The 27,224-nt window shown below is 36.8% G+C and overlaps 2 protein-coding genes across 4 annotated transcripts in view; both read left to right on the top strand.

Annotated features, from left to right (window-relative positions):
• The window catches only part of LOC135948076 (guanylate cyclase 32E), a 50,575-nt gene extending 31,010 nt beyond the window's left edge, over positions 1-19,565 (top strand). Inside the window, exons 5-25 of one of the 2 annotated variants that reach the window (XM_065497144.1) lie at positions 389-575; positions 3,683-3,760; positions 4,896-5,010; positions 5,816-5,951; positions 7,206-7,351; positions 12,921-13,059; positions 13,280-13,370; positions 13,856-14,082; positions 14,252-14,431; positions 14,493-14,597; positions 14,672-14,743; positions 14,800-14,983; positions 15,738-16,068; positions 16,440-16,574; positions 16,629-16,741; positions 16,802-16,953; positions 17,063-17,306; positions 17,362-17,460; positions 17,579-17,831; positions 18,079-18,417; positions 18,922-19,565. In XM_065497144.1, coding sequence (XP_065353216.1) covers positions 389-575; positions 3,683-3,760; positions 4,896-5,010; positions 5,816-5,951; positions 7,206-7,351; positions 12,921-13,059; positions 13,280-13,370; positions 13,856-14,082; positions 14,252-14,431; positions 14,493-14,597; positions 14,672-14,743; positions 14,800-14,983; positions 15,738-16,068; positions 16,440-16,574; positions 16,629-16,741; positions 16,802-16,953; positions 17,063-17,306; positions 17,362-17,460; positions 17,579-17,831; positions 18,079-18,417; positions 18,922-19,105 — 3,510 coding nt within the window. In that variant the 3' untranslated portion in view covers positions 19,106-19,565. The remainder of the gene's footprint in view (positions 1-388; positions 576-3,682; positions 3,761-4,895; positions 5,011-5,815; positions 5,952-7,205; positions 7,352-12,920; positions 13,060-13,279; positions 13,371-13,855; positions 14,083-14,251; positions 14,432-14,492; positions 14,598-14,671; positions 14,744-14,799; positions 14,984-15,737; positions 16,069-16,439; positions 16,575-16,628; positions 16,742-16,801; positions 16,954-17,062; positions 17,307-17,361; positions 17,461-17,578; positions 17,832-18,078; positions 18,418-18,921) is intronic. The other variant, XM_065497145.1, reaches the window with a different exon arrangement.
• A 1,312-nt stretch (positions 19,566-20,877) lies between these two features.
• LOC135948075 (receptor-type guanylate cyclase Gyc76C-like) overlaps positions 20,878-27,224 on the top strand; it is a 52,390-nt gene continuing 46,043 nt past the window's right edge. The window contains exon 1 of one of the 2 annotated variants that reach the window (XM_065497143.1): positions 20,878-21,061. The gene's annotated coding sequence lies outside the window, so the exon portion shown is untranslated. The remainder of the gene's footprint in view (positions 21,062-27,224) is intronic. The other variant, XM_065497142.1, reaches the window with a different exon arrangement.

Raw genomic sequence — 27,224 nt, forward strand, 5'->3', positions numbered from 1 at the left:
TTATGTATAAACTCAATTGTAAATCAAATGTTTATGCCAGTAAAATGTACTGTATTTGAAGGTTTCCTAAATTAATTTTTGTTTGCTCCTTGGTGCAATTGGGCGTAAACTCCCGATTTTGCCTCAATAAATTATGTTCTTCTTGCCGACCCCCCAGAATCGTGAGAGAAATAATCTGTGTTTGTCGATGACGTGATCGATTATTTCCTGCATCAATTAATAAACTCAAAGCGGCAGCGGTCTAGATAAAAGAGCTTTAAAACCCACACGGAAAGAGGCTTAGCCCTTATTCTGACATTAAATCTTTTAACTTATGAAACCTTAATACAGCTGAATATATTATACGCTTTTTATTAAAATTAAGATTTTTTTAAATTTGGTTTGGCAGGTGAGCATCTTGCACCTTGCAGCTGAGGACACTCAGTTTAGTCAAATCGCGGACACTCTGGAAGTGGAGTTAAGGAGTGCAAACGTGGCCGTCTCATCCAGACTGAGCTGGGACATGCCCTACCACCACGGGTACTCGGACAACCCCTTCCACCAAATCGTGCTCGACACCTACAAGGACACCAGAAGTGAGTGCAATTTCAAACCTTATTTGTTAGTGAACCTTTAGCTAAAATAAACATTAGGCAGTCATGCTAAGTCACAAATTAAAAAGAAAAAAGTTTTTTACGATAACGAGTAAGCGACAAAAATCAATTGTTTTTTTTCCTTTAAGAAAATATATTTTGAGAACAAAATCTAACTAACTCAAATTCATAAATAAACAAAAATGATATTGAGGAGGGGAGAAAAATCAAAACGTTACCACGTATTTTATTTAGCGTTCAAAATAATGCTCAAGAGCAATTTATGGAATTGAGATTACCATTTGGAAAATTTGGATGATGATAATAATAAAGCAAGATGGGATTTATATTTTGTATTTTAAATTTTGCTCATAAAATGTTTAAATAATTATAAAATTAATACAAAAGACTGTTTAAAAAGTGAACCATTTAGTAAGAACAAAAAACTGTTACAACCGATTTTTCAAAAATGGAAGAATTCATTTTTAAATAAATTTTGAGTATGGCTTCCTAATACAGGAAAAATTAAATAATTTTGAGCATAATATGTACTCGACGATTAATTGATCGGTGTACGAATAGGAGTGTCTGAAAATAGGTCGTTCGCCATAGAGCTGAACGAGCACATTCGCACGTCGGAGCTCGCAAATCAATTAGAATGATAAAGCGGCTAGTGGGTGGAGTGCGTGCCAGCACCAGCAGACTCGAGTGTTTGGGCCAAAACCCCGAGAATTGCTGCGCACAGCGATTTATATCTCTTGTCTCGCGCGCGCCGCGCCGCCGCTCACCGAAAAGTACGAACGAGCGACCTTGCCACCGTTAAATCGGACGCTTTTGTCTTCTGATCGCGACAACTTGGAAAGAAAGAAAGAGGAGAGAAAATGTGAGCAAACTTTTTGCCCCGTCAGACTCAATTGAGTTTCCACTATTTTAATTAACTTGACCTAATGACAAAGTCCACACAGGATCGAAAAAGAATTGAAAAAATAAAATCGTCCAAACATAGCGTTGGAATATTTCTAAACTAGAAAATTGTTTGTATTTTTCTGGTGCAATCAGAGGTTAAATCTAGGCACTAATTTGGAAGAGATTCCAAAATTTCTCACTTCAAATTTTATGAACACGAATTCTTAACTATTTTGATAAAAATATTGTCCAATTATTGTTTTGCTAAAATAAAAAATACGCTAAGGTTCTTTCACGGTACATAGCTCAAAATTTTATTAAAAACCAATTTTAAATATAAATAAAATAAATACAATAATAAATTATGTTTTTATTAATATAATACAATTCATTGTATAAACTGCAAATCATATGATTGTATTTTTCTTTAAAAATTAATTTTCACCAGCTAATGCACCTAAAATAAAGAATAAAAGTACACATTATATAAGTTTCTTGCACCATTACCTCATGTTCGATTTTCTTCACATGAGAAAAAAGCATTTTTTGTCATGTGAAAATTTCAGCTTATTGTTTATGTACCTATAACGTGTAATTAAATCGTACTATTTGTTTGTTTGGACATAATTTCATTTTCATAATTGAAAATAATCAGACGCGAAATTCCACCTTCTCAAGTAACCTCTCAAATGTTCCAAACGATGCTATGACTTTCGCCAAATTAATTTGCTTTGGTTTCACGTTAAAATGATGTATCATTTATTTACAAGAACAGACGGAAGGTATACAAGCAGACGAAAATAGCCCTTCTCGCCTTTCTCCGCGCGCAGAAACACGCGTGCGAGTCAAGGTGCGGTGTGTCCGCCGGGTTATTTAAAGGCACCGCGATGTCTCCTCCGCCGCCGCATCTCTCACAAAAGCCGACGACCGCAAAAGCATGAATTCTTTTTCTGCATCTGGTGCTTGGCATCTTAGTTAATAGAATATATAGTACATGTGGGTGGGAGCATTCGACTTTGGCCGAACAATCGAGGCGGCTCCTTTTTACCGCACGCGATACAAAAGGTTATTATTTGTTCGTACTTATAGGGTAGGGATTTTTAGACGTAAGAGACTAGACGGTTTTAGATTACATATCTTTTTAACCATCTTTTAGGTCAATTTTCTGTCCAAAAAAATAGTAGAGATTGCCTTGTAAAATTAAATATTTTGTTTTAATAACTAGGGAGTTTAAACTTAAATTTAGCTGGTTTTCTTAACGTATATTATTTGCCTTCGAGAAATTTCCAGACATTATATTTTTGTTGATAAATAGGGCTCAACGAAAATGTATATCTTATCATGCTTTGTTAGGGCTTGACGATTTTTAAACTATCCAAAACCCACTCGCAAATTAAAACAATATACATTTCAATTCATTCCATGAAAACCATACAAAAAATCAGCGTTATTTAAGATATTGCCTTTTTCAAGGGGCTATAATATGTGGCAATTTGGAGTCGGAGGGTTAAGCAACCCCTAAACCCTTCAGCTCGCCAGGAGAAGTCAAGACCAGTCTAATGGTGTTTAGTTTTAGCAATTCTGGTAATTAAGAACCCAAATTTTGGAGTTAGAAAATATTTCAAAATTTGATTTTTTTTAAATTAACAGGACCACTGAAATTTTTAATAAAAACAAATATTAACAGAAGTGACCTTTGACCTTGTACTTTGACATCAAATTTGGTGTTAGTTCAATCGGGCTTGATGTTAAAAGTCATTATTTGTGATCATTATATTCCTCAAAATAAATCAGATGCAAATAAAAAAAAACAATCGATTGTCTAAAATTCCCTACCCTTTTCTTTATATTTATTTTTACAGACGCGAACTGCATCTAGTGAGAGAGGGAGAGGTTGTTCTGCTCTGGCGGCGGCTTATTGTTAGACGAATTAGAGTATCGGAATTTATCGTCTGAAACTTAGTCGAGATGTTCGATCGCGTTAACTCACTTTCTCCGCGTTTTATTGCTGCTCTCTGTTTTGGCAGGCATTACATATTAGAGCCATGCGCGTGCGAGTGTGCCAAGAATAATAACAATCTCTCAAGTCGCTCGCGTTTGGATTGTGTGTCAATTGTCAACCAGAGACGCTTGCTTTGCTTGTGTTTCACTTTCAATAATTGCACGATAGTGACATGAATGAAACGCTTGGTGTTTTGTTTCAGTCTATGTGATCGTAGGATTTCACTACGAGGTGATCGGCCTGCTCGTCGCCCTCCAAGACCTTGGCCTCTTCCAAAATGGTGAGTTGGGGTTCAAAGTGAAAAAATCAGCCCCTTAAGGAAATTGATTTTCAAACAGAAACAATGGACGATGGCAGTCAATTATTTTTCTTAAGAAAAATTGATTCTCAGTGTATGAAATATTCAAACCAAAAGAAAGAATTTTGTGTACTACCCAACCACTTTTTTATTTCGTCCCTTCAAAATCACTCCTGTGATGAAATTTCTTGTTAATCTAATAATTTTGATAGATTTTTTCTTATTATTCTTGAAATAAAACATACGGTAAGCAGTTTGAATTCATTAAATGGAATCAATTGCTTCAGCAGCCCCTAAACAACCCCTAAATATCTTATTAGATATATTTTTTAAATAATTTGTTCCATTATACCTTCGCCTTACATACTTTTATTGCAAATATTTAGCCATCCTACTTTATAAACCCTAACTCCTCATCCCCTTTAAAATGCCCCTGAAAGAGAATTCATTTTTTTCAGGATTTTAGTTCATTATTCGAACAAAACGTTGTTTTGGCAGCCTCTTTTCTAATTTAAGTGGAACTATGATGACTTTAATTTACTTCCACGCCAGTTTTTTAGGTTAATTTGTTTCCTAGGTTAATTTGCAAAGCGTAAAACATGCGTCTCTCTTTTTACTCTCTTATAAGACTGACAATTTTCGGCAGACTAATATGATTTTTTTCACAAAAAACCCTAACATTATCAATCTGAACAGTGTTTGAAAAATTTAGCGCCTAAATTACAGCATTGTTAGTATTAATTTCCTAGAAAAAGAATAAGAATTATATTTGAAATCAAATGACTTAATTATTCACTAAGGCTACTGTCTGAGCGTTTCCCGTCAATCTTGACGTTTGTTTTTTACACCTCGACCTCGGTTCAGCCCGTCTCTGTTGTTGACGCGCAATTCGGGGCGAAAATCCGATGCCGCGTTAACAACAGACAAGATATCCAATATCCGTCACGCCGCGTTTTTCATTCTTGCGCCTCTCTGTAACAAGCGCCCAAGCGTTATGTAATTTTTCACCACCAGAAAATAATGCAAACGTCCGCCCGCACGCACAACCTGCGCACAACCCACGCACTTGGACTTTGATTTTGAACGGAGAGTACTATTATTTATTCTTTTTCTGCAGGAGAATATTTCGTGCTGGGCGTGGACGTCGAGCACTACGACGTCGACAAGCCTCAAAAGTACACTAGGGGCCTTCTGAAGGACGTCCAGGATTCAAAGGTTGACAAGGCGTTCAGGTAATTTAAGATTTTTCATCCTCAAAAAATGGGGTAAAATGGTATGTTCTTTGCAAATCAGCTTAAAAATGAGATGTTTTTCTTGAAAAAACATTACAAGTTCAGTCAATTTAAGAAGAATATCTCAGCTGGATTGATTTTTGCTTAGTCCTAATTAAAACTGGATTCGCAAAAACCACAATATTTAAAAAAAGAATAACGTAAAAGCTTTCAGGAATTTTTCCATCATTTTACGAATTTTCGTAAAATAAACATGGCTTTTCAAAGCAAATTTGGAGAAAAAAAACGCTGAATAAATATACAGGATGCAGGTTATATTTTCTCACTGTTTTTTGGCGCACAGGACCAGGGGTGCAATTTTTAGCATTGCAAAATTGGGAAACACTAATTTATATTACTTTTCATTCCTGAATGTGCTCGACTCTCTAAATTAAACGGAAAATTTCAAAATTGTGAATAAATTTTCGTCTCTAAATAAAATTGTATGCAGATAAAAACCCATTGAATAAATTTTCATCAGTGGTTTGGTAATTGATTCTCATTTGTGAGCCGAAAAAACCTTTTTTGCGCTACTCTGTCGGTTTTATTCACGCTGATTAAATCTGCTAATCGCGTTTCTGGCAGCTGTTGCGTTAGTTGCGCTCCACGAGCCCGTTTCCATTGAGCACGCTAAAAAAATCACTCCGAAAAAACTGGTCTAATCCGTCGGGACGGGCATGAGAGTGTGTTTATCTCAAATTGGCCGGCTTTGTGCGTGTTTCGTGTCGGCGATGGAGGGTTAATGAGAATCGCTTTTGTTGGTCAGGAACTACCTGGGAGTGGTCGCGAGTTCGCCGGCAACGCAGATAACTGACAACTTCACGCAGCTCGTCAACTTTTACATGGAGCAGCCACCATTCAACTTCCCCAATCCGCTCACCTATCTCGGCGGCGTCAAAAAGGCAAGTTTTGATTAATTGATAATTTGTGCTTCAGGACATGATTATAATTTTGAAATCATGAATATTTATTAATTTTAAAATTTAACAAGTCGTTAAATATTTTTAAATACAAGCACAATTTATTATTTGGCCTAACATTTTTGTATTCTAAGGATTGGTTGATATAAATGTTATTTTTACTTACGGAAGCATGTTTAATTTTTCTTATATTTTATTTGTTATTGCTTTGTATCTAAAATATTTTAAAATAAAACAATTATAATTATTTACATTTCTCAGTCAGATAGAGACTCTAGATGATTAATATGTATAGTATTATTAAATAATTAAACAACAGTAAAACTTATCTTTGAATATTAAAACACTTAATCTTGTATATTTTTAATTGACTATGGTGGATGACGGAAAAATTTATAACGGGGGCAGTAGGAACTAACCAAATTACAAATTACAATCAAAATCGACATGAGGAAATATTAAATAAAAGAGATACATTATACACTATTTATTTAATTAATTTAATTAAAAATGTACTTTAAAATCTTGATTGTCACAGAATCACCTCAAGTTTTAAAAAAGGAAAAATCCTTACAAGTTGTTATTCTCAAGAGGCAGCAGCCATAACTTTCGATTGCTGCGCAGTTTACGGAAGGCAAAGATAAACGTGTATATATTTGGTCTTATTTGTCCTTTTAGTTGCCATTATTCCGCGACTCGAGAGAGAGCTCATTTGCCTCATTGCCTTTTATTTGCTCGCCCACTGCGAGTGAGGCAAGAATAACAAGTTTTTCTTTGCTCTCTGCTCCTTCGTGTCTGCTTTTTTGAAGTGCTTCCCTTTTATTTCATTTCATTTCAACACAAGGAAAGAATCAATTCACGAAAGCAACTCTTGCGAGAGATTTTTTAATTAAAATTTTCTATCCATTAAAGGCTGTGTCAGAGTAATATTTTATTATATTAAGTCAAAAGAGTGAAAACCGCACAAAAATTTATTTGTAGATTTTTTATATTTATCCATGTCCTTTTTTATTTAAAAATTATAAAACATAATTACTTGTGCTGTCATATTTTTCTCTTTACAAAGATCGTTTTTCATCAATAAAATATTTCTAAAGTTACAAAAAAAAAATATTTATAATATATTAGAGCACATAATATCATAATATTAAAAAAACCTTTAATATTATATCTAGAGATTTATATTATAAATTGTTTGTTACATAACTATTGATGTGTTGTAATGTGATTTTGTAGTTGCGGCCAGAGGCAGCTTACTTGTACGACGCAGTGATGCTCTACGCAAAGGCATTGGGCGACGTGCTCGACGGCGGCGGCGACCCGCGCAACGGCACCGCCATCGTCGAGTCCATCAAGGGCCGCACCTACGTCAGCGCCATGGGGTGAGTAACCCACACCCCCGAAACGCGTCCGATTAGCCGACTCTGCGCTTTGTTCCTCACCGCAAATCCAATTACTTTGCCAAACTGCCGAGATGAAAAGCTGATTTCTCTCCCAAACAGAGCTTTATTGTTTGTGACTTTTGTCCCTCGCGAAATGCCACCGCTGGCGCCAAATCTCGTAGCATTGACACTTTTTGCGTCATCAATTGAGTTATTGAAGGGGCGAGGGAAATCTATTAGGAAATGATTTCCTATGAAATAATTCGCACCAAAAAAAGAGGAAATTCAGTGTTTCTCTGTTTAATTATATTTTTAATAGAAACTCTTTATTGGACGTGTGAATTTTTGTTTTGCAAAAAAATATTATCTATCAGCCTCAATATTAAACGGGAGCCAATATTCAAGTACTTTTTTCAAAAATTTAATTATTGTTAATCGGGAAATGAAGATATTTGCAGGCTTCTCAGATACCCTTTTAACTCTACAACTTAAGGCGAACCGAAAACAGGATAAGTCAAAAGAGTAGAAAATTAACACTATGTTATTTCCAAAATGAATGCATAATTTTGCGTCAGTGACAACTTCATAAGACAATATTGTATTTTAAAATTTAAAATTTCAGTAATTAAACATTACAGTTTTTCACCAATTGAATATTTTGTTTTGGAGTGTTGAAATTTTAATGGGAATATGGGAATTACTTCAATCTGTCGACTAACTCCTTTGTAATTATTTTGAGGGAATATTTTGAAAGGATATTCACAAACTTATTTATTTATTTTGAATCTGACTCTATTGCTGTTTTTATTTCTAGACAAAAGCAGCAGAGTAAACTAAATAAAAACCATGAAAAATTCTCAGGAAATCCTCGGAAAATTGTACCTCTTTTAAATTTCAAATGTTTCAAAGCTTCTTTTTGAGGAAAGTTAAATTCAATATAGGGTTTGTTAAATTTAATATATATTGAAAATGAAACTCTTTTCTCATTTGAAAAAAAATCATATATATTATCGCATAAATTTTTGAAAGTTATATAAGAATAAAAAAAAATTCCTTTGCTGTGCAACAACTGTTCCTTATTTCATGGATGTGTAAACGCAGTAAATTTCAAAATACACGGAGCCCTGTCTGTATATTTTGATGATTAATCGCGGTAAAGCATTTTTGTTCGCGCGCAATAGCAATTTCGGCGTGCTGAGAGAGCCGCCTTTGGACGGAAAAGCACAGCTTTTAATACAAATGACTTGCACGTTTGCTTTAATTTAATAACGCCAGAAAGCTCTCTCTGTGCCGCCGCCGTTTGTGTGAGTTTCATTCTGCAGAAAACATAATCCTGGGCGGGTGATCAAGTCGGCGTTTTACGTGACCCGCATCGTTCTCCCTCTCTGAAACTGGCTTAACTTTATTTTTATTTTTCGCAAAAAGAGACCCAAGGGAAAATCCCCCTATATCCCTCTCGAGACCCGCTTTTGCTATCGCCTGTTATGATCGTCGTTGCGAAATGCAAATGCGCAAAAAAGACCGACTCCAAGGTCGCATAGGGAAACAGTGGCGGCGACGGAAGAGCAGGGAAATGATAGTGAAAACGCACTTGGCACCGCACAACTTCTGGCACCTTTCTTTCTTCAACCACAGCCGATTTCACGCGGTTGCCGAGCCAAAGTTATGCTCAGCCGCGAATTAGCCTCTTTGATCGCTGCGTGCGGCGAGACCTCAGGCGTGGTTTGTGATTGCGCGTCGCCAAAGCAATCAGTGTGCAGCTTCCCTTTGCTTCGGTTGCTGTCATGATGGGATGGGATTAATATAATCTGTTACGTTTGATTTGAGCCAAGAGTTAACTTTGATCTGAATTCGCTCAAGCTTGTGATTTATATCTGAACTAGAAAGTTTTAGTCAAATTGACTATTTTCTTAGCTCTTGTAGATGGCGAGTCTCTGTCTCTATAAATCATTTCAAACATCGAAATGTCTGATTTTTTAGGTAAAAATGTTGCTTTTAACCCAACTAAATATATGATGCTATCGAAATTTTATAATTTTTGAAGTATATGTTTTTCCTCTATATTCTTGTTTATTCTTGCTATTGTCAATACATAAAATTAAGGATTAAATAGGAAATACAGCAAGAAAGGGCATAGTACTAGCAAACATATTGCAAAAACGATTAATCTCACGACTGTTATATTTTGCATTTTTTAAGTTAACACGCCCTATACAAATCTTGCAAAATCATGTTAGTTTAATTTTCATCCCAAATAAAAGTTGCTTAAAACTGCCGAAAAATAATTTACATTGCTGTTATCATCTTCTAAGAGAGCATATTTTTACTGCTTTACCTGACTGCAAAACGAAAGTTTTTTTTCTCGACACTTGTTAAGGATTAAAAATTTATCTCAGTTCTTTAACAATTCCGTATTTATGGAGCTTGAAATGAAATTGAATTTAATTAAACTGAGCCAGAGAGCTCTATTTCAATCACAAGCGAGACGACTTGCACAATTGCGTCCACGTTTGAAGTGAGCACTCGAAGCAAAGGGAGTTCAGTGTCCGCCGGTCGGTGCATCTGGCTCGAGGGTGCAGCCACTTTTATCAGCGCGGAGGAGCGCGAAATAGAAGGGCCACTCGGGTCCAACTTGTGCGTGCCACGCTGCTCTTCTCAATGCAAATATCGCCGCAATCTTAGCGCAACTTCAAACGCCGCTGCTGTCATCGTCCCTCTGTGGAAAACTTTTAGCTCGATGCGATTATATACTTACTGCTTTTTTCAGCTCCCCAGCTGGGATTGCAGAGATGCTCTGCTAACATAAGGCTGACTTAAAAAAAATGATAAACACTCGAAGACATATGAAATGCGGAGTGTTGGGAATTTAAGGCTGTTGGCTATTTTTTCTTTGTGTCTGATTAACATTTGGACGCTACATTCACGCAATTTTAAGACCTGTAAGCAAAATATGGCCCCCTGCCTTTGCCAGCGCTTTGAAGTTTAAAAACGCTTGTTGGCATTCAACTGTTGGCATCGCCAATAATTTAAATTCAACAGCCAGTTTTTTTAATCAACAATTATTCCGAACAATTTGATTTAATTACATAACAGAATTGTAAACTAATTTCACCATAAGGGACTTTCGAAAACCGCCAAATATCGTCAAAATTTCCTGCAATGTCATAGAAACACAAAAAAAGTGAAAATATGGAATACATTGTTCTAAGAAATGAATAAATATTATATTTTATAATTTATCAAATATATTTTCAATCAATTTGAAGGTAATTGTTTACTGTGGTAAATGAGTCTAAACAAAATTGAAACCCTCATTTTTGTCGGGAGATTCAATCAATATTTAACTGACAATGAGTCAAATTGCTCTGTAATATTTTATACTTTTTATTTTGCCAAAGCAACAGTTGTTCAACTTTTTAAATTTGTTTCAATTTCGTCATTAATAAAATACAAATTTACTTAAGATTTTTACCAAATTATCAGCATTCTTGAAATTTGTTATCTATATTCACCTACTAAAAGATCTTAATATTCAAATTTTAAATTCAAAAAGCACCAACAAAATTTATTAAAAGTATTATTAAACAACAATTTACCGTTAGTATGACAAAATCATAAAATCCACGTTAAAAACTTTTCAAATAGTGAGTTCTAAAATATCTAAACCCATCAAAATGGTATATTATGCCTAAGTTTTATTTTGTATAAAAAATAATAACTAAAAATAAACAAAAGTTGTTATTTTCGACAAATTTATTTTTATTGTATTAATTAATATTTATTAAATTTATATTCATTGGGGAAACCTTCCATTGAGCTATACATTCTACAACTGTGCATAGTCGTATGTTTCTTACTTTACAAAATACAGTTTTCCAATGGTTTCAAATTTCAAAGATTATATAATAATTAATTTGACTCTCCAAACAAAGAGAAACAGTTGAAACGAAAAAATGAAGTAAAACCACAAATTTTATAAGCGAAAAAATCAAACTAAAAGGTGCTAGTCACCAGTCGTCACCAGTAAAACATTGACTCAAATCGATTTTATGATTTTAATTGTCTCTTTAGAAGATTAAACAATACGCGAAATGAAAATATGCCTTCAGGACAAAATGGGTAAAATGGAAAATGCCATTTTAAAATAGTTTTATGTATAATTTTCCGTCAAGCAAAAGCATTTTGATATCCCCTAACTCTAGTTCATTCCCAACAAATCGATGCATAAATTTATTTTCAAACGAAATGGGTTTGTTTGATACCCTAAATAGCTTTTCCAGACTCACAAATGCGATATTGGAAAATCAATCCAGCAGTTTAATTTCGAACCGAGTGTCTCTGTTTGTTTGTTTGTTTGTTTGTTTTCGCGAAATAATCAGAGCCTGCTTTAATTTGAAATTTAAATTTGGGCCAACTCTCTCTCTCTCTCTCTCTCTCTCTCTCTCCTTGCATTGTTTGCCAGACGCAATTCCGGCTGCGATTTCATTCAGCCCCGAGTGGTGCACGAGGGAGGCAAAGAGCAACAATGCCTCGTCTCGATTTGCATAATAAAGCAGTTGCGAGTGTGCGGACCGGAACGGGAAAGACGAGCCGTCGCTGCCGCCGCGAAGGAACGAAAACAAACAAAGTGAAGTGCATGTTGAGCGAGAGAGAAGAGAGAGCAAGCGGCGACCTTGGCGAAAATATATGTATGCCATGCTGTGATCGGTCGGTGCCAACTTTTATCTCTCTCACACTCGAGAGGCGGTTAAAGGGATGCAAAGGGTCTCGCCCCCGTCGATAAATCCGCTCTAATTGCGCCAAAGTGCCTCTGCAGCCGGCTGAGAGGGTGAATGAATGCGCGTGCGGCGAAAGCGGTTTGCGCTCTCGTTATCGCCCGAACTAATCTCTTGCACTGATTGCTCTGCTCGAGCGAACCTAAAAATACTGCTCCCTCTTGCGAACACACGCTCCACCTGATCTCCTTTTCTGTTTTACATTCATGAGCTAGCTCCATGAGAGCAAAAAACAGATCTAGTTTTTCCAACGGGAATAAGATTTTTAATTGCACGTTTTACTATCATCGTCATTTAGAATTCAGTTGATTTGCAAAAGAATATTTTAGTTCTCATATATTGATACCACATACTTAAATAAAGGACGCATGACCCACAAACTATCACATTGCAGATCAAAATTTTGATATAATAATTTTGAGAATTTTGACAAGAAAAAGATTGGCAGCTAATTTATGCATTGTTTTCAAGTGTTAAAAAGTATAATTGCATGCATTAAGAATAGAAAAACGGATTTTTAGAAATTTCAACCAATTTTTAATAAAAATGTAGTAAAAGCTAGAAAATTTAGCAAAAGATATAGTTAACCAACAGCATTTGAATATATCTTTATAATAAACTGTAGAGGTTTATCAAGAGCTGCTGAGTGACCAAAGTCTGCGAACTCCTTTTTTCTCCCATAAGAAATTATAATTAAAAATTAATAAATGCAAAGGAATGTTAGTCAAATAAAAGGTTAAACTGACTGCTTGCTAAGGTGACTCTTAATCTTAAGTAATATTTTATTTTTGCAGATATGTTGGTCGAATGGACGAGAATGCAGACGCGGAGGGAAACTACACACTGCTAACGCGTAGGCCGCACAACAGAACAGCCAACGATTACGGCCTTTACCCGGCAGGAACCTTTCTTCTCAGCGGTGGTGGATGGCCTGTGAGTCTCTCGTTCCAATTTATTTTCTTTTATTTTCAATTTAATCTAAACGCATCTCAGGGTAAAATTGAACGAATGAAAAACATCACAAATAAACACAGTGTTAAATTTAATTTAAAGCTGTATCAACCCTCTTGACTCCTAGTTTACACTTGTTTCGCCAGAACTAAAGCCGCTACTGGTGAGGATTTATTACCGCTGGTGTTGTTGTTGTTTTCAGGACTTACATTTAACATCAAAGATCGAGTGGCCGCTGGGGAGGCCACCACTCGCCGAGCCAGAGTGTGGATTCCGAGGCGAAAAATGCGTCAGTGAGTATATGCAATGACTGAGAAACAGAACGTGTATGAATGTGTGTGTGCTCTCGTCTCGCTTGCGCGCCTGCGGAATGCGTGTGCATGCAACCTGTTGCTCTCGGCAGCACGGCGTGTTGCATAAGCTGTTCGACTGGTTTATCACATAATCACGTTCACTGCTGAGTGAGTGAATGTGAATACTACGTTTAGTTGACGAGCTTATTTAATCATTAATAATTAATACAGTTATTTTAAATTTTACTATATGAAAATTTTTGTAAAATTTTCATAATTTGAATGATTTTGAGCAGTTTTAATTAAAGATCAATATATTTTTTTCAACAGTTTTTCTAAAAAATATTGGCTATTTTAATTTTCATGAGCTCTAAATAATAAATAAATATGACCATCGCAAATTAATGAAGGTGTAAAACGTTGATTGTCAATATTCTCGCGCGTAAAATATCCGTGTTAAATTCTGATTCAATTATATATTTTAGCACACACAACAGAAATCGTTTCTGGCATTATGGGTGGCGCGGTGCTGGTGGTTGTGGTGGTGGCTCTCGTACTCTACCGCAACTGGCGATATGAACAGGAGCTGGACAGTCTGCTGTGGAAGCTCGACTACAACCAGATCCAGATGGCGGCCGACGCCGACAACGACAAGAGCAACAACAACGGCAGCTTAACACCCAACGGCAACGCAAAGTCCATCACTAACAAGGTTTCTCAAGAAATCACAAATTTAAAAAAGAGCATCAATTCTGAGTATCATTTCACCAAGTTTTGTTTTTAGTTTGTAAATCAACAAAATTTCTTGAAAGGTCTAAATTTGTATTTTTCTTTATTATCAGCCAAATTTTTTAGTAAAGATTAAATTCTTTTGGCAACAGCAGCAGCATCCGTTAGTTCGCACATCACAGGTGTCGCTGAGCTCAAATCCTGAGGCTGACTTCCGCTACTCGGCGCTTTACACGCCCGTCGGCCTCTACAAGGGACGCATGTTTGCCATCAAAAAAATCAACCGTCGCCAGGTCGACATCACCAGGAAGCTGAAGAAGGAGCTTAAGATGGTCAGTTAATCAGATTTTAATTTTGTTAATTCACGATCAAGAGTTTCAAAAAATTCGTCAGCTTCGGGATTTGCGGCACGACAACTTAAATGCATTCATTGGAGCCTGCACGGACCCGCCGCACATTTGCATTGTTTCTGAATACTGCGCACGAGGCAGTCTAAAGGTAACAAAAGCATTATTTGTTAATTTTTGTGCCTGCAAAATTTGGTATTTGTTTCCTAATAATTAAAAAAATAGGACATCATTGAAAATGAAGATTTAAAACTGGACAACATGTTTGTCGCCTCTCTAGTCGGAGATATAGTCAGGGTACGCTTTAGATTTTCTCTCTCTTGAGACGTCCTCCATAAACTTTGATATTTTAGGGAATGACGTTTTTGCACGACTCCCCAGTCAAGTCACATGGCAACCTCAAGTCTGCCAATTGTCTAGTCGATAGTCGGTGGGTGCTCAAGATTTCCGACTTTGGGCTGCACGAGCTCAAGCAGGACCCCGCCATTCCCTCTTGGACCAGGTACAGAGACCAGGACGGCCGCTGGATTGGCCAGGGTAATAAAAGCTTGATTTTTATCTTGAACTGTTTTGAGTAAATCTCATTTTTTGTCAAAACGTGTATAGTTTTTGGCACCAAATATAATTTAATACAAATATTTGATGAGATGCAATTTTAAAATCGTACCACAAAAAATTCTGAAAACTATATTTTGTTGCAAAAATTTTCTTTTGCTTTAATGAATATAAAAAAGAATTATTAAAGTTACGCAAATTTAATATATTTTAGCATGAAATTTAAGCCTTTTTAATCAGTATATGCTCAAAATATTTATTGTGAAACTGCAGTGTAGAGAATGAGCAATGTTATTTAGCAATTAATGAACTCTCATTTTATTAAATTGAATTTTTTACATCAAAAGTGTCGGAATCTAACCTTAGAATTAAAAAATTAATTCCTAATTTCCTAAACTGATGGCCGCGTCACTTTATTTTTACAAATATTAGAGTTTCTTTAAATAAAATATCATAACTTATCACTTAACGAAATAGTTCAATGACAAATAAACTGAAATTTGAAGTCTAAATATGCAAAAAAAAATGTTTCAAGCCAATAATTTTATTTCTAAAATCAGCACTTTTATCAACTATCTGTGATTTGCCTATTGCATTTTACCACTTTTTAAACTGTTATAAAAATCCTGCAATGTATCTGTTGTAAACTTTCTTGTTTAATATTGAATTTTTTTTTAAAATCAGCTATGTCTGAATTGTAAGCCACGATGAATGTAATTTATTGGACCGTATTTAGATCTGACGTACCGAGCGCCAGAATTGGTGCGGCTGATGGCTCGCAGGGCGAGCGGCCACCCGTGCCTCTGGCTGGAAAGCAGCGTGGAAAACGGGCTGGAGGACGGGCCGGGGGTGGCCCTGGTGGCGGCCACCAAGCCGTGGAAGCAGGGGCCCATGTGGAGTCCCGAGGAGGACGAGGTGGCCTCGCGAGGCACCCAAAAAGGTGACGTTTTCTCCTTCGCCATCATTTTCTACGAGATGCACGCCCGGCATGGCGCCTACGACGCCCTTGGACTCTCCATGCACGACATTATCTCCAGGCTGGTCGCACACAAATCCATTCCTTTCAGGTGCTTTTTTTTGTAATAACATTAATTAAATTATTTTTATTATTAATAATTAAAAATATATTCATTACGTTGCAAGTGAACTAAATTTGATGAACAATTATTAATTATGTATAGTTTTTTGTTTATTTAAATCAATATTTTTTAATTATGCAGAAAACTATTCATAAAAAACTCGGTAATTTAAAGAATAAAGACTCTAAACATTTTCAGTTTAAATTTCAAACAAAAATCTGTTAAATGATTGTGTTTAATTATTTTAATAAATTTCATTAAACAATAACTATGTTAATGATACATAACACATAACACTTATTAATAATATTAATAAAATTATGAACTTTTTTATGCATTATTTTAATTGTGTCATTCAGGCCCCCACTTGATGCTCTTGATGGCAGTTTTGACTTCGTCAGGGATCTGATCAGGGACTGCTGGGCGGAAAACCCTGAGCTACGTCCGGAATTTAAATCGCTCAGGGCGAGACTGAGGCCCATGCGCAAGGGCATGTGAGTAATTCACCCTTATAGCCGATATAAATAAATGATTATGAAAATTTGAAGGAAACCAAACATTTTCGACAACATGATGGCCATGATGGAAAAGTACGCCAACAACCTGGAGGCCCTGGTCGACGAGAGAACTGACCAGCTCGTCGAGGAGAAAAAGAAAACGGGTATATTATATTTATTTAAATAGGGAAATCGTTATTTAATGGAGGATTTTTTGTTAACAGAGGCGCTGTTGTTTGAGATGCTGCCAAGGTCAGTGGCCGAACAGCTCCGTAAAGGTCACAAGGTGCAGGCAGAGAGTTATGATGCGGTTACTATTTACTTCAGTGACATAGTTGGATTCACTACTATGTCTGCAGAAAGTACCCCACTACAGGTATGCTAAATAAATCAACAAAATTTGCATTTAACGAATTATTCGTTTTGGAAACATTGTTTAAAAATTCCGTTAAAGAAATATTAAAATGAAAATTTTATTCGCTCAGGTGGTCGACTTTCTGAACGATCTGTACACCTGCTTCGACTCGATCATCGAGAACTACGACGTGTACAAAGTGGAGACGATCGGCGACGCGTACATGGTGGTCAGCGGGCTGCCCATCCGCAACAAAGACGCCCACGCCGGGGAAATCGCCAGCATGTCACTGCACCTTTTGTCTGCGGTCAGGAAATTTACCATCAGACACCGACCTGGTGACACCCTGAAACTCAGAATAGGCATCCACTCAGGTTTCAAGGAAAAAATATTTTATTTTTTAAATTACTCATTGAAAATCTGCTTCAGGACCTGTTTGTGCAGGAGTTGTGGGGTTGAAAATGCCCCGATACTGCCTCTTTGGCGACACTGTCAACACGGCGTCACGGATGGAATCAACTGGCATGCGTAAGTGCTGTTTTACATTTATTTCTTAATTTAAATAAGAACCAAAATTAACATTTAGTAGATTTTTGCTTTGATTAAAATTTATTAAATTTCCCATTTTCTCTATTTTTTTAAACAGCGTTGAAGGTGCACTGCAGCGCCGAGTGCCGCGGGTTGTTGGAGCGTTTGGGCGGTTACGATCTCTGCGAGCGTGGAGTGGTGTCCATGAAGGGCAAGGGGGAGAGACTGACCTACTGGCTGATTAGCGAAGACCCCATGTTCGCAGCTGAGCGTAGGAGGCAGCGGAAGGAGCGCTGCTTCCACAACACCCTCGGGCCAAACGGATCAACGCTAACAGACATCCCTAGGAGCTCTTTGAAAAAATCCAGAAGGTACAAAAAATGCTTCTTACAGACCTTTGATAACTTTTTTTAGACAATTTGGCTTTTTTATGCAAAAGTACAAGATAAAACCTTTTTGATTTGAGACAAAGTCTCTCCATCATTAATAAGAAAAATAAAATTTAAGCTGTAGAGAGGATTTGTCAATTAATTTTGAAGACATTATGTAATTATTCAACTATTTAATTTATTAAATAAATTTGCATTGGAAAATTTCGTATTAAAATTTGTTCATCAGTCCTGTGATGCGGAATCACCAACTGGCGCGTGCCTCCAGCCTCGAGTCTCCAAAGCGTCTGCGTTTTGCACTCGGCTCCCTGGAACGGTGCAGTGAAGGCGAACGTGTTTGCGAGGCCGGCCGCCTGCCGACCGTGTTGGCCACCTCAACCGTGGCCGCCGCCTCCATTCCGGCCATCCGCCTGCCGCCCGACCAGCAGGTGTCGCCGTGCCACCCCCGGCGCCTCCACTCGGCCTCGCCCGCCTCCACCACCTCGTCCGCCTCCTGCCCCTGCATCGAGGCGCTCAGGCTCAGCCCTGACCGCCAACCCCTCTGCTGGGCGCCCTCGCCATTTTCTAGGTAAGCCAATACAAATCACTGACTGGGATGAAAATTTTGATTGCTCATAATAAATTCAAAAAAGTGTTTTGTTTGAGCGTTTTCTTAATCAAGATTGTTGTTGCTAGAAAAAAGGAAAAGCAATTTTTAATAAAGTATCTTTAAATATAAAATTTTTAAATTAAATATTATTTTAATTAAAAAATTTTAGTATTATATCAAATAAATAAAATATTTTATGAATGTATATAAAGCTATTTTTTACGGATATTTTTAAAAAAATTTACTCAAATATTAAAAAATAAAATTTTTATTATATACTGAACCATACGTTATGTGTAATTTTTATAATATAATGATCAATTCGGAGTATCTGTTGAAAATTATTAAATAAAATTAAGTAAGAATTAATATTCACAAAATGGACCACTTGCCGCTGAATGGGATTCTTTTGTTACAATATTTAAACATTATTTTATGAAGCCAATTGAGTCCTAAATGTCCTAACGTTGCCCATTTCCACAGTCTGACAGCGTCGAGCGTGCCCCTGCTGCTGGGGTGCTCACCCCCGCCGCCGCCGCTGTCCCCGGAGGGGGAGCACCTCCTAGATGACCAGCGGCTCGATGACACGTACCCTGAGCCGCGTCAGGGCGTCCTCCTCAGCCTGACTGCGCCGAGGGTGGAGCCAAAGGCGCCCTCCAGGGTCTAGGCCGCCAAGGGGGAAAAGAAGTGCCTTCGACTTGACTGCACGTGTTGGATCTCAGAAGAAAAAAGAAAAAAGGAGCTCGCTCAGTGTTGCGGAAATCAATGTCAAATGTGTTAAAAGTGAGTGTTCCCAACAAAGAGTATACTAATTATATATATTATATCATATATAGCCATGTAAATGTCAATTTTCACGCGCGGTGTCTATATGAAGTTCCAAAGAGCGCTGATATATATTTATTATCAGTTTTACTTTTTTAAATATTTAGGTCTAATTATATTTGATCGAGTCAATCTTCCACTAAGTAAGGATATTTTGTCAACTTGTGTCATGCGCGGTTTGTGATCTTTTTCTTTAAACCTTTGCTCTAAAGGGGAAGCGGTGCTATTTAGGAAAAATATTTGTTTTTAAAATTTAGGAAGTCACGTAGATTCTGGAAATAAAATTCATTGTGAAATTCGCACCAGTTTTGATTTAAATTCAATTTGCCCCATTCTCTTCGCGGCCTTTGCAGCGGTTAACGTCTCTTCCCAGTTGCGCGGCGCCGCCTGCTGGTGCGGGCCGGTGCAGAATTAAGCGTTGCTGAGCACCGCTCGCAAGAGGGCAGCACCCATTCGGCGGTGTCGCGGTGACCCTTCATTTAGGAGGCCGCGGTGCAAGGGAAAATTAAATATTTTTTTATCTTTGAGGGATTGTAGGCATTGTTAAATAATTGCTGTGGTACTTAATTGTTGGTTGCAGATTTTAAAATTGCTCATTTTTTATTTAAATTTATTAGAAGTCATTATAGTTTTAAGATTTTCAAACTGCATGCTGCTAGAAAAGATTTCAATTTCAGTTTATTTTTTAATTGTTTACAAATCGTCCAAGTTGTTATTATAAATTTAATATAAATGTGTTAGAAGCAAAATATTTATAAAATAATAATTAAAAAATCAAATACAGAAGGCTATAAAATATTTAAAAAATGAATTGTTTTGGGTAGGAAATGTTATACTAAAATAATTTTGTTAATCACATTTTAAAAAAGGATTGCGTAATGCGGAAAGCTATCGATCAAATTTTATCTGTACCTGGAAAAGAAGAGGTTTTTTGATAGGATAATGACGTGCACCCACACCCACTTAAATGTTGCAAAACTCATATGCATTTATTACATCCTTTGAAATATTTTTTTAAACGGCTTCATGTGATAAATCTTTTTCATTAAATCTTCCATCGTGGAAGCTACATTTTTTGTGTAGTTTTTTTACAAATACGAATAATTTTAAGTTTCTTCTCCTGAATCTCTGTAAAAATTATTAAATTTGAATTGAACTCATAATTTTAAGAAAACTAAAATGTAGCTTCTGCTTGCAAAAACTAAAGGTCGAACAGAAATATACTTGAAATTTTAATCAGGACACTGACAAATATCCCTTTATTCCCTAGAAAACAAATATATTCGAGTTTTTATTTTTAATCATAAAATCCTTCCTTGGTCTTGTTTTATAGTTTATTTTTAAAATTTGCAGAGCGGATGAAAATTAATCTAATTTAAATTTATTCCAAGGCCACGCATTTTAGATTTAAAATTTATCTTGATATTGATAAATAAATTTCATGAAATTGAGTTTCACTGATTTTTTTAATTTCCGGCTAGATTTTTTTTAATTAATTTCAGTCCTGACGACATTTTTGGCTAGTATCGGTATCGCTAGCCAGTGGTGAACCGGTTGCGGTTGTCGGAGTTGGCTATTGGTGCGCGCGCGGCGCCGCACACGTTCACCGTTGCTCGGGCTTGGCTGGCTCATTGTCGCCAGTGTGTCCGTCGCGCTTGCCTCGTTCGGTGCGTGCGTCCGATTGTCGCGAGTGGCCGCGAGACAGACAGACAGACCGACAGCCAGAGGAGCAGTCCTGATCGCGAGCCGGACCCAGAGACGCCGAGGGGCCGCTGCCCACGAGGGAGCCACCTGTTGTGTGAGTCCACTGACCTGCCTCTCCGCTCAGCCGCCCTGCGGGGGCCCGCAGGTCGCAACCCTGACGGCCGTGCTGCACGTGCGTTGTTTTATTTTGTTGTGGGCTCGCGACGTTTTATTTCCGGCCGCCACCGCCGCCGCTCTGGCGGGAGGCAAATTTATTTTGATTTCGCGACCTGCCGATTTTTTTACTCTCTTCGGGAAACCAGTTGAAACGCGACCTGTGGGTAGAAAGTAGTGCCTTTTTGACTTGATTCGGGCTGCCACCAGACCTTCGGCATGAAAGCAAGCAACCTTTCGACCGAATTCACTCGCGAGGAGAGCGTGTTTCGCTGTTTTCGCAGCTGCTGCGTGTCGATCAGCTGACTGCTGCGAACCAAAAGGCCTTCGGAAGGGAGCCGCCGCCGCCAAGCGCGGCTAGCACACACACTTAATCCGCGCCTTGAGACTCGCACTATTTCTACATTGAAAAATATACTTAAGCTCTCTTGCGTTTGCTTTCAAATCAACTGCCCAATTTTTAGTTTAATTTATACCAATAAAAGATCTAAAAGGTGAGCATTTTTAGGATTTTCTTCAAACTAGATTAAATTAAAAAAGACAGCTAACAAATTAAAATGATTTTGCAAATATTAATGCCAACATTCAGCTACGCAGATTTAGACGGAGTTAGGTTTTTAATCTAAGGTTATAAAAGATAAAATTTGATAAGATTTAGAAACATTTTCTCACGAATTTAATAAAATCAAAATCATTGATACCATATGCGTCTCTGTTGGCAAAGACGGCTCCCATATAATTTTTAATGACCAAAGCAATGATGTCGAAAAGCTCTGAGTCAATTCGGACGTTTACAAACGCAAAAGTTAGCCATGAATATATTTTAATGATAGCGAAAATTTAGAAAGCCAATCATTGGTAAAGAAGTCTCTCGTTGTTTACCTTAGCTTTGATCGAATTAATTTTAAATTTAAAAATTCACGATTTTAAGGTAATTAATTAGTTTATTTCACTGAACCATATACAGGTGCTATCTAAAGAGTGAAAAGTCACGATGTCCAAACGATCAAGTCGCTGAAACGTCGGCTAATCAAAATATTATCTTCTAAATCTTTTCTGTTAGTGTTTGTCTCCGTTATATATTTTGCACAGGGAACAATTTTCAGCATGGGTTGGCCTATTGCTTAAAATAAAAAAGCTAGTTTTCAGGCACATACAAAATTAATAATCAGGGATGGACGTGTTATATATAATTTAATGTGAAAATTATCAGAATCCCCATCAGGAAAAGCTCTGTATTGCATAGTGACAAAAACAAACAACATTTATTTGTCCTTACAAATCGGCTTTATTTCTTCTCGGCACGTATTTGTACATTTGTTACTTTTGCAAACGGTTGGGGATTCGTCCTAATGATCGAGGAAAAGTTTCCAACGGGAGGACGAGAACTTGGACTGACAAGCACCGGCCTGTGTCACCAACAGACCCCTTCACTTGTTTTTCTTCGCTTGCGTGTAATCTCATCTTGCCACAGCTCTGCATATTCTTTTTATATAAATGTTAAACTTGAAAAAACCGTTAGAGACAGGATAAAATAGATGTTAAGAAGATTAGCATAATAATGCTATAAATAATGAAAGGGAACCGGACTTTTGGTACCCTCATTTATGAATTTGCAGACGTAATAGTAAAAGCCATGGAAATTGTAACCAACTGAATTTATCTGATTTTATTTAATAAAACTTTGAACGTTCGGCTCAGACTATTGACAATGAAAAAAAGCAAATACAGCATTGTAAATTCATTCTCCTCTCTTCTTGAAAGATTCATCCAATTTATCTGCTTTTTCTGGCTGCTCAGAAATGTCACCGCAGACGTAATTTCTCAAGTTAAGCAAGACCACGGCTCTCCATTCAGTAAAGATCAAATTGCGTTGCGCTCCGCGCCGTTCCGATATTGGAAAACGCGGAAAGTTCTCTTTCTTATTTTGGTTAGCTCGCTGAGCAAATGAAACTGAAAAAAGTTCACAGTGTAGGAGAGGAAGAGGGAGCTCTTAATACGATATCCTTCGCATCTTCACTTACACGAAATGAAAATTCCACCCTCTTGAGATGTAGAGGTACACTATAATTTAAAAAAAACATTTTGTATAATTCCGCTTACCTTATTTAAATTTGTCAGTAAAGGTTGGAAGGTTTGTTTTAAACTATTTTTGATATATTATTACATCGATTTAAATTATTTGCTTAAACTTGTAAATATTGAACATAATTCCTGGATTCTCAAACTCACAACAATTCAAAATTTGATCAGTTTGATCCAAAATTTGTGTATCGCCGCTAGTTAACTTTCAAGTAAAATTTCATGAGTATCTAATCGATTTTGAAGAAATAAAATATATCTCTGCTATTGGAAATTTTGGCACGTGTAGGAGAAGTTTATTGGACTAATTTTTCTTGATTGGTGCTCATTTTTTCAACAAACGTTAGTATGATTTCCTGCACATAGCGCTCGCATGCGAAATGAGAATAGTGCGTTTAGATTGAGCTTCACAAAAAACAGTCACGATGAAATAATGCCCGCGGCGACCCTCTAAAAATATAATTCACGCAACATACGCCGGCTGCCTCTGTAAGGCTGCTTTATTTTATTTGCACACGTTGCGTATATCAAGAGCAAACGAGCGCAGCCGTGTAGGCGAATCGCCCAAAGCTTTCAATAATGTCAGAAATCAATTCTCAAGGGAGCTGATAAAATCGGATCCTTTTCGAGGGTCTTTTGGCATATAAATGATAATTAAAAGCCAAACCAATATGTTGATTATTTAATGGAGATGCTGGAGGATTTTGCAAGTTCCAAGCACTCGCGGGGGAAATCAAAATATGTGCACACAGAGACAGGAAACATATAAGAAGGCGGCGCTGTTTGGACTCGAGGGGAACATTATGATTCTTTTTCTTGTTATTTTTAACTCTACATTTTGTACTTGTCTTTTGTCTCGACAACAATCCTTGAGATGAGACAAAAATTTTTGAATCTCACGTGCTAATTAAAAACTTTGTCAGATTATTTATAATTTCCTAATTGCTTCACTTTAACAGTTCAAAATAGCGTTAAAATAAGCTTTTTTTACAAATTGTTTTTAACGAAACACAATCATTTCCCTTTACCACTTTGCTGACGTTGAAACTGATTGTGAGGAATCTAAATCAACGCAGGGTCAAGCGTCGCGATTGCACCAAGTGAGACACGCGAAACGTGTCTTTAGCTATTTTCGTTGACATTTACGAGGAAAAGGTCAATTTTTACGGCGCATCAACTCATACGCATAACTTTTCTGATAGTAATTTATTAAGGAAATGTGATTTACAGTCGTAAAAACAAGGAGACAAATATTCCCGTCATGCCTGGCCAAGTACAAGCATTTTCGTTTGTTATGTCTTCCTTTCTCTTGTTATCTCATCGTGTTCAAATATCCTGGACAAATCAGCTTGATTACCAAAATGGCTTATCGATTGATGAGTGTAAATAAAAGAAAATGGGTTGATAACAAAAAATAAAAACTAAAGGCTTTGAAGTAGACCCGGCGTTGAATTAATGAACACCACACACCTCAATCAAAACATACAAACCATTTCGTCATTTTGGAAGTGTACAAATAATAAAAAGCCAATGCTCTGCATTTCCTTTTAAGAGTACTGAGATGAAATGCTCAAATTTGAGCCAAAAGAAATGTTTATTTCTCCAAACGTAAATGTTGACTGTAAAAATTGATTAATAAATCTTGCGATGAAAAGTCAATGCAATTTGCACAGGTTTTGATTTTTAAAGCAAGTGATATTCTCCACTTACGTAAGTTTCCATAAAAGCTTTTTTGATTTCCCAGTATTTTTGAATGCTTTTCCTCCAGTTGAAACCTATTCTTGGACAAGCAATTCAGCTCTAATTTTTTGTTTAAAAAATTGACTAACTAAAAATTATTTTAAGATTAAAAACGAATCGATGCTGGGCAAAACTTGAAAATTTAGATCAATGTCGATAACAATAAGCAGCTAATCACTTTTCAGTGTTAATTGTTTTGTTCATCTATGCTATAATCAAGAAAAGACCTTGTCACAATTCAAATTTTGTCTATTTTTCATTTTACCTCAAATTTACAACGCTTGATCATGTTTTCATGGCAAATTTTGATTTCCCTCGTCGAGATATAACGGTGCATGACAATTTTTGGGGAAACTCTTTGTTGTAAAATTCCAAGGAGGGAGACAGTCCTCACCTTTTAAAACACATGTTATTCCTGTGTAGTCACATTAATAAAAAATTGACAGTGCAAACTTAGATAAATTTAGGATTTAAGCGGTCTTAAGTGAATCCTTAAGGCAACAAGAATTTTAATTCCGGCGTTTTTCTTTCATTTTGAATAGGAGTCACAACACCTCAAGTGCAAAAATCATATATTTTAGTGCAGATAAAATGAGTAAAAAAACTAAAAATAGCATCAGTAAGTAGTAAGCGGAAACTGGAAAAGCCTGCATGGTAGGTAAACGTGTGCGACGCTTATCTCGCACTAAAATATAGAGAAAAACACACGCGAGACGGCGGCGGGCGAAAGGATCGTCCATGCAGTGGGAACACGTTTTATCCCTTTTTTACAGCCATGTGCAAAAATTTTATGGGCTCGATGGAGCCGGAAAATGGGATTTGTACAGCCGCAAGGAAAGTGATCGGCCAGATTCGGAACTGTTTTATCGGCGGGAATGAATGGGACAGAGTGGATTCAAGGCCGCGACCGCAAGTAGGTCAGCGTCGGAGCGAGTCTCTGCCTTCTTCTGAAACTCGATTAACTCTCTCGCCGGCTACACAGATGTGTGTGTGTATGTGTTTGTGTCGGGGACACCGCGCCGAACCAAGGAACTGACGAACAAACGACGTCCCTTGCGACACTCTCGCCACGCTAACTCGCAGTCAATGAGGAGACTCTCTTTGCGCTGCTTTTCCCTCTGCAAACGCAATTTCCTCCGGGCAAATTGCACCGGCGAACTTTGTTGCGAGATGCATTCGACATGAATTGCGGCGACGCAAAGACGTAGAAACGTACGTGTACACACACAATCTCGCCTTGCGCGAATTACCGGCTTTTGTCATTACTTTACTTTGCTTTACTCATGCTGGCAAAACAGTAAACAAAATAGAGCAGCGAATTAGCTGCTGCGCAATTCATTGATAAACTTCATTTCTACTGTAAGAAGTCACTAATGAATTGTCAAGCTCTAGAGAAGCATAGCGGATCGAACTGCTTTTATTTGTAGACGAAACACGTATTTCTCTGCGTCTGATTTCCTTTTAGACAACAAATGAACACGAAAATCGTAAGACCCTTGGGCTGCACTAACAAACGTCTTAAATAGGGAGCCAAAATCATCTGAACAAGTGATCTAAAGCTGACTAAAATCGTCTTTGAAATCCAATAAACACCTACAAATATTTATTGTATCTTATATTATTTTTTATTGATGTTCATTTTTAATTGGAGACAGATGGATAAACAGTTTTACCAATATACATGTGTTGAAAGATGGTTTAAAAGTGGTTTAAATTTAAATTTTTTGTTTTATTGTGTCATAAAGCATTTTAAAATCATTGAAAAATATACTGATCGTGAAAAATTCCGACCGAGTTGAATTTTTGTCAAAAAATCACCAGTGAAACTATCGCAATTCCATTCAAATGCTCTATCTTAAGGCCATAATAAAATTACTGCAACCTCTTGATATGCAAAGTTACACGCATGAAACAAAAATCACTCAACAGAGAAACAACATCAGTATCTTTGAAGCCTACAGCCAACAATAAAAAAATATTTTTCAATTTATTTATTCTCTCTTAAAAGCAAATGTTTGCGAAGATGAAATTTGAATATATGAAACATTCACAATACCAAAAAGAAAACACTCGTGAAGAACTTCTGGAAAGAGAGAAGAAAAATATTTAAAGTCACAGTGAATCTACTTGCAGCAGATTCAGAGAAAAATATTTTAATCTATCAAAAGAACATTTCATGCTTGATTAGTTTTTTTTTTCGCAAAAAGACGTCAAGGAGAAATCTTGTTGAAAATTGGATCTGTCAGAAGCAGAGAATTTTTACTGCGCATTCCTTATCTCTC

This window comes from Cloeon dipterum, chromosome 1, assembly GCF_949628265.1.
Source record: "Cloeon dipterum chromosome 1, ieCloDipt1.1, whole genome shotgun sequence".
Taxonomy (NCBI): Eukaryota; Metazoa; Arthropoda; class Insecta; order Ephemeroptera; family Baetidae; genus Cloeon; species Cloeon dipterum.